This window comes from Rhea pennata, chromosome 2 (genome assembly GCF_028389875.1).
Source record: "Rhea pennata isolate bPtePen1 chromosome 2, bPtePen1.pri, whole genome shotgun sequence".
Lineage (NCBI taxonomy): Eukaryota > Metazoa > Chordata > Aves > Rheiformes > Rheidae > Rhea > Rhea pennata.
Genome location: NC_084664.1, coordinates 79,177,273 through 79,185,259, shown reverse-complemented (window position 1 = coordinate 79,185,259; position 7,987 = coordinate 79,177,273). Strand labels below are relative to the sequence as shown.

Genomic DNA, 7,987 nt, shown 5'->3' with positions numbered 1-7,987 from the left:
CTAAAGCAGGTCTGACTATATTTCACACTATGGGCGTTGTGTCCCTTTCTGCAGAACAGGAACAGATAGTTTCCTTTCTTTGTCCTATAGCCAGTTAAAAAAAAAAAAAAAAAAAAAAAAAAAGAGTTGCTGATCATTTCAGTTACTAATTCTGCCTTAGAATCCCCTACTGACTTCTATGGCTTCTGTTTTGATTTTTAAATGGATTTTTTTTTTTTTTTTTTTTTTTGTAGTTGCTACTTCATGGTTCTCTCCAGACTGATAAATTCACCAAAATAAAAAAAGCTGGATCCAGCATTTAAAAAACCATGAAACCAAGTACATGCAGAATAGAGAAACTTTTCCAGTCATTCAGTTACTATTGTTTAACAAGCCATCCGACTCAACAGCTTTCTAGAACTGCCAGTCAACTTAATTAGATGTATTTTTCCAGCATCTGAGAAAATGTTGCTGCTTGTTATTTCCCTGGTCAAATTAGGTTTATCTGTAAAAGTTAACAAGTATAACAATTTGTCAAACACAAGCTTGTAGAAATTAGACTAGCTAGTACCAGATCAAGCTGGCAGAAGGAAAACACTATGTTAAGTTACAGTGGCAAAGATAGTCTGTCTCAACTGATATAGTGGCTCTGTATTAAAGGAATTAATTAATTAAAGGAAATATATTACCTTAATTTCCATTTTAATTGTTGAATTTTCAGAAGTTTGGAACATTGAAGTCAATAGCAGGTTTGTTATTGTGGGACAACACAGTCTGTGTCAAGCCTTGATCACACTGAAAAAAAATGTTTATATACAACCCTCACCTGCTTGGCACTTCTTTCAAAGACCACATACTGTTGGCACTGATCAAGACGTCTTTTACGCATGGTCCAATAATGTAGCACACGGTTCTCCCTCTGGAAGAGTTCATTCAAGATATCTGGAAAGGGGAAAAATATTTCAACAGAATTTATGGCAGCCAATTTTGAATTAGCATATTAAAATCAGTGGAAGAAAGTATTTTATATTACAGAATTTCTGAGGTAATATTTTTGTTTCTCATGTCCATGAAGTGCACAGTTTTCCTTTTTCATTATTATTTATAGGAATGTTGGTTAAAGAAACTAGTGATGTAATTAAAGCTTTTTACTGAAGCCTGTCTTTTCCTCAGATGTTTTTCATAAAGAGCCAGCCACTGCTCAAGATAAACAGAGCTGAAAACTTAATACGACATATGGATGGCTCTTGACAGGGTTTGCTCAGGAACAGAGCACATGCACAAGTAATCAGAACATGCTTAAAGACTCATATTAATCATCATAAAAAATAACTTCCCATCTGAATGTACCAAATACTATAACTAATTTTTATAATCTAATACATATAGACAAATACATAACCGTAGGTCACTACAATAAGAAATCCAACTTAACCAGACATTAGATGCATAGAGACCAGAGTAATTAAAAACCACACAAACTTACCAAGTTCATTAATTCCTCTTCAGAAAAATTAGAGAATAACAGTATAATTGAATAAGTTGACTTGTTCAAGTATGATAGTGTTCATTAAGCCAAGCCTGACAGAGTTTCCAGGTGATCAAACAATTTAGATACAGGTCACTACAACTCTATAATTTGTTATTCCATTCCTGAGTATCAGAAACTCTCTGGCATTAAAAAAATCACATCCAAATTCCATCACTAATCTGCAATTCTACATGTCTAGCTTCCTTGATGGCAAAGACTTTTTGCTTAAAACATGCAGATGTTTTCATCTGAACTCTTGCTTCTTTAATGTCTTTTTTTTCCCCCTCCTTCATGCAAATAAATCCCAGCAGTTTCTTGTAAAGCTTACTTTACCCACTGTCAAGCCCTACAGGAGCTACTTACTACTGTAAACCCGGATCACAAGCTGAAATAAGAGAATGGGGAAACATGATGTCTCTGTCAGGTAATTCTGTCAGAAGTGCAAAGACCTCATAGGGCAGCCCTACCATTTGGAAGAAACAGAAGAGATCATAAATAAAGATCATTCCTCAAATTAATCCTTTACTTGCTTTTCTACTTACACTCGCAACTGGATATTTTCCATGACTACGGATGAAGATTCTCTAGTGCTAGACCTCCTAACATCTTTACATTCCCCCGTCCCATTTTGTTGTTCCGCCAGGCTTTACTTAAAAAAACACTAAACAACTCCAAGCAACAGTTTGACAGACAACAAGCTCACACAAAGCAAGACTGCAGGAAAAAGCATCTCTCTTTCTCTCAGTGCTTTGGGACCAATTACAACCACAGGCCAGAGCCTCCCTGATGGTATGAAACCTGGCTGCATTGTCCTCAATATCCTCTTGCTAGGAAATACAATATTCCCCAGCTCACACAAGGTGCTGAGATCACCTAGAATTTGCTCTTTAGTTGGAAGCTGGTAGCCCATGTTCTCCTGCTGGGCAGGCTAACCTCAGATATGCCTTGCCTGATCTGTCCCTTGGCCAAGTCCATGAGCTTATCTGCTATGAGCAACAGGGCCTCACCTGCTTCCTTAGTTTTATTTCTGCCTCAGGCCACCTCCGAAATGCTTGCTCTGAATATGTGCCAGATTTCTGCGGGGGCAATCTTTATATAATGCGATACATCCAACTGGACACCACATAAAAGCAGACATCTTGATAATGACGCAAGTGAAGTCGTTCTAACACACAGCAAGCAAGGTGAATGTAGCTAATTGGAACAGCATTCGCTCAGTCAGGACAAGATACAGATGGCAAGCCAGTGAGAGACATTTGGCTGAGCGCTGTTAGAGTTACTGCCATTAATTTCTTGGGCTGACAAGGAGCAGAAATAATATCCTATAAAACTGATAGGAAGCTACATTAGATCAATGTTTGATCTCAGGTTTGGATGAACAACTTTGCTGATTTCAAGCCTTCAGAACTATATTTCCTGTTATTTTCTTCCATTCCAACATTAGTCAGGATACCAAATGACTCCCTAAACTTTCCATTTATTCTCCAGGTCCTAACATCTGAAAATTCTCTGAGCCTGTCTCTACATGCTCAGGGCCCTAAGTCAGCCTATCTTGATCTGCAGCTGGAAATAAAGATTAAGTATACCACTGAATTAGTTTTTAAAAATGTTTAGGAGTTTTGCAAAAATTCAAGGGTTACTCCAATTTTTAAAGTGTTCAGTTTGACAGATTTTCAGTTTAAAGTGTTCAGTTTAACAGCCAGTTTAATCAGACCAGATATCGAGCACACTCTAACAGACATTGCTTCAAGGACATATCTGACTATATATAGAGAGTGTGGAATGGTTCCACAGACGTATGTATCTCACCTTAATGAAATAAACACTATTTTATCAGTCCATCTACTCTAGAAAAGAGATAAAAAAGATCTTCTTACATGTATATCTGAAAAGACAAATCAGAACTTTTAAACTATTTGGTCAGCTACCACCATATCATTGAGACCTAAAATAAAAGCATCTTTGCTAGTTTTAACTTGACTTGCCTTTAATTCTTAGAAACATGTATTATACTGGCTTATACAAAAGGTGAAAAGATGTTAGTGGCTGTAACCTACCCCCCCCCCCCCCCCGCTTAGGGATTTTTATCATCTCCCTTTTGTTTTCTCCAAACATTCATCACATACATTTTAGACATGTATCATTTGTCCAGGAATTCACATGTAAACAGAACATACACAGTACTATGGTTATGATATACAGTTACGGTGTAGTTAATGTTCTTAAGGACATTTGCAGAGACTTTTCTTTCCTCATTTGAATACATTCACTTTTATTACAAAAAAGTTTATCCAAAAGCCCCAGTATACTTTTCATTCTTTCAAGAAACCCAATAGCAACAACTTCTTTCTTATTTCTGTTTTGTATTTCCTTGTCTACTACTAAGAGAAGAGCTAAGTGACAAATGTCAGCCACAGTTTTGCAGTTATTGGTAAAGCCAGCATCTGTGTTGAGATTTTGTCTTACACAGTTATAGAAGTGATGTTTTCCTGGGAAGAGAGGAAAAATAATCCTTTGTCCTAGCTGCATGTGCTCGAAGTTTCAATTATCATAATCCAATTATTTTCCTAGCGTGAGAAGTTTGGTTAACACCCACTTACCCCTCCAACATGAAAAATTCAACACAGTGTGGTTTTCTATTTGATTGTGGTTAGCTACACCGGTAAGTTTACCACAAACTGTTTTCTACTCACAGTAAAATGAAGCAGTGAACATAACCTTCAACAGAGTCATAAAATAGTTTAGGCTGGAAATGACCTCTGGAGGTCACCTAAATCCAACCTCCTGCTCAGAGCAGGAATACCTTCAAAGCTGGATCAAGTTGCTCAGGGACTTGTCCAATTGAGTTACAGAAGTTTCCAAGGATAGAGATTCCCCCACCTCTCTGTGCTACCTGTTCTAGTCAGTGCTTTCTCACTTTCACTGTAAGCATTTTTTCCTCATATCCACTCAGAATTTTCCTTGATGTAATTCCTTCCTCTGCTCTTATTGCCATGTTCCTCTGAGTATGGCTCCATCCTCTGTATAATCTGCCTTTTGGTAGCTGTAAACAGCAATTAATTAGACTTAATTAGACTTAGACTTCTCTAAAATAGTCTGTAGCATGGTCTGAGTATTCAGCCACAGCTTCAAAATATGTCAAGCAGATATATGACTGGTAAATAAGTGATTAAAATGTAGTATTTATCTCTCTCTGATCTTTATTCTGCCATCAGTCATGCATATCCTATTAACTTCTGTCATTTTCTCACTTTTTACCTGCAAGCCTTACGGATTTCTCTCCCTGCTTCATTCCCCCACATTCCACCTTAAAAGTGCACTACACTGAATTTATCTTAGCAAAAGCCAAACACCATGTAATGTGTCTTTCCTGCCGCACTTCAGTTGTTGTCTACTTATACATCTAATTTAAACATGACGCCAGCTATCCTGTACTTCATGAAGTTCCTTTATAGTGATTCAGTGATATGATGGGCCTAACAGCATCATTCAGAGGATCATCCTGTACTACCTCAGCAACCCAAAGGAACTCACAGCAGGCACCATACTGATACCATACTGAGTAAGCTTAGATGATCAGCTCCCATCTGGTTTCAGACTGAACATTATCATATGAAAAGTTTATGATTTCATTCTCTGAACAGAAGTGGCGTATTTGAGGCTCAAGTTGCAAGACTAAGTCTAGGCAAGAGATAAATAAATTCAGAGCAATTTTAATTATTTCCTGTTAAGCCTGACAGAACTGTTTCCACTTGGGCAGGACTTCACTGTCCCATCATCAAGTGTGCTGCAGCATGTGATGATCACGTGCTTAGGAGGAACAAAAGAACAAAGAAACCCTTACTTTTCACTTGCTGTTCAGGTGCTTTGATGTGCGTCACCATTCCTGGCATGTTTACGCTGTTCCTGTGCAGGTATTTCAGGAAGACATCAGCATTCCTCCGGGCCAGAGTGCAAGCCTAGAGAGTTAGCAGTATTACATGCTTTGATGATGCACACATACACCTCCAGAAAGAATGAGGACCTTCCTTGCTCTTTTCCTACTCTTCTTATCCTCTCAACTTTTTGAAAGTGTTGCTTATTAAATCCTTCCATAAATAAGCCAACCCAATCATTAAAATAGTTTTCCAACAAATAGCAGTTAATCCTTAGCTATCTGGCATAAAAAACAAACAACAAAAATATTTTATTGTAAGATCCTGAAAAGCAATTATTTGCTCTAGAGCTCACAGCTGATAAAGAAGTTTGTTTTGTATATATGCCACTTACAGTTATTCATTGCATAAACTGAGTGCCCATGCTTATAAAATCACTAGGATACTATAAAACATCCACCACTACTTTAAAAAAAAGGTAATCGCTCTGCTGAAGCAAAACCAAAAGTACTGAAATATTAAGACTTGTCCTTTAAAGGCCTTGAGAACTTTCATTCTTTAGAGTTGCATTGTTAAGGCTCAGCCCAGCTATGTTCTTCATCTTAATATACCTCAAGTACTAAAAATAAGGCAGCTAGTCCATATATAATTAGCAGAACATGAAATGCTCCTTTAAAATGTTAAATAAAGGTAGCACAGTTAGGTCCAGTAACAAAGACACCAAGACAGTCATTTGTCAAATTGTTTTAACATAAAGATTGGAAATTCACATGCCAGGACCCAAAAGATCTATTTGACAGTGTACTTAGAGCTATGCTAATACCTTTTTGAATGTTCTCATCTGTGCACTGAGAATAAAGAGGCTTTAAATAAAGCTAAGTTATATACTGTGAAGTTTTTCAAGGTGATGTTGGAAAAAGCCTTTTGTTATAGGATTGGTTATGCTGTTTTGCAAGCATCCACTTCACTTTTATTCAGTATGATCAATAACCCCCTTCCCTGGAAAATTAGTTGGAATGAAAACCTTCATTATCTGCAGATTGTTACCCAAATCTAATTTCTCCCAGATGCTTGTACAGCATCTTTCCTCCTTCTGTATTCTACAGTAGTCCAAGCACATCTGAGAGTTGCTCTGATGCACGGGCAGCCATGGCACTACGGGGCTGTCACTTCTTTTCCAAAGAAGCAGCTTTTAAGTGTTCTTTAGAATGACAGTTGCTCAAAGCATTGATTCCCAACTCCACTGCAGTCACAGTGGGAAACCTGCTATCTATTGAAGTTCAACAGGAAGTATATTTATAAAACTGGCTACAATTTTATACACTTGGCAATATTCTCCTAATCACTGTCAGAAGCTGTTAATGCGCCGCTTCCTGCACCTTTGCAATTCAGGACATTCACGAGCTTTTAAACGGGTCTTGGGTTGTTGCTTTCCACATGCATTTCAGTGCTGTGAGAACAAGTGTTTAACTGCATGCTTTCCAAGACACAGAAGAATACAGAAGTGGTAAGTACTACCTTTAGGAATGCCTCCTTCTGTTCCAGGTGCTTGCTTATCATGGGGGTAACGTGGTCTGTTTCAGAGTTGGGACCCAGTTTGTCCGCTCCCCCGCACCAGTCTTCTTCTCGCTTATATTCCTGCTCCAGACTTTCCAGCACACTGCACACCTATTGGGCAGGAATCAAATGCAAATTTCAAACAAATTTTAGTAAGACGAAATTCAACGGCAGATAATAATTCAAGTCAAAAAAATTGAAAATCAATCTACCCCAACATATAACCTAGGTTCTGACATGTTTTAGGGACTTAAGGGAAGGTAACTAACAGTATTAATCATATGAAGGACTTGCATTAAGGCCTCTGCTACTGTAACCTGCTTATGCAAAACTTTCTGATACAAGCAGAAATTCATCCTAGTACTTTGTACATTGTGTTTCACCTTGACAGTATTTTCCAAGCCTTTTCCTGAATTAAAAATAAGAATCTGAACAATATTCAAGGGGAAAGAGATAGAAGAGGCAAATAATGATTCAAGGTTTCACCAGTAAACACTGCGTATTTTAAGCATTTTGGTAACCTACCTTCTTTGATTTTTGCTAACTGAATTAAGTGCAGCCAGACAAATTACACTAGCCTATTAGTGGTCAGTGCAATTCTACTACTATTCATTTTAAAATTCAGTTCTGTGTTTCTAAGGCATCTAGGAAGAGGATTTGCTTTTTGTACTTTTTGTATTTTATAACAGCACGCATTATCAAACAGTAAATCTAACCAAGCCTAAACAACTATACTTTTAAGTACTGTTGTTTATCCCCTATACAGGGGAGTTATCCAAAGCAGACACAGTTCATAGCATTTCTGTACCTGTTCAGAAGTTTTATAGAAGGCCACAGAGGCATTCACAAGCTTGAGGCGGTCCTCCATCTTGAGCATCAATTGTTGCCAGTGGGAAGCAACCTTCTCTGCACACTCCCTGATCATATCCATGTCATAGTGATTAGCCTGCAGCATTGCCTCTGCCTTTTGTTGGACCTGTAGGGCACTCTGATGCGTTTTCTGACAAGAGATCAAAATCCAGGAGTTCAGTGGAGCGTTTAAGTT

At 37.8% G+C, this 7,987-nt stretch overlaps 1 protein-coding gene across 8 annotated transcripts in view; it reads right to left on the bottom strand.

Moving 5' to 3' along the window:
* TRIO (trio Rho guanine nucleotide exchange factor) overlaps window positions 1-7,987 on the bottom strand; it is a 255,536-nt gene that overhangs the window by 106,698 nt on the left and 140,851 nt on the right. For all 8 annotated transcript variants that reach the window (XR_009957633.1, XM_062569805.1, XM_062569806.1 and 5 more), the window contains 4 exons: window positions 7,751-7,942; window positions 6,904-7,053; window positions 5,355-5,469; window positions 806-921 (listed from right to left, as the gene is read on the bottom strand). Coding sequence is in view for 7 of the 8 variants with exons in the window: in XM_062569805.1 (XP_062425789.1) it covers window positions 806-921; window positions 5,355-5,469; window positions 6,904-7,053; window positions 7,751-7,942 (573 nt within the window). In the remaining variant the exon portion in view is untranslated. The remainder of the gene's footprint in view (window positions 1-805; window positions 922-5,354; window positions 5,470-6,903; window positions 7,054-7,750; window positions 7,943-7,987) is intronic.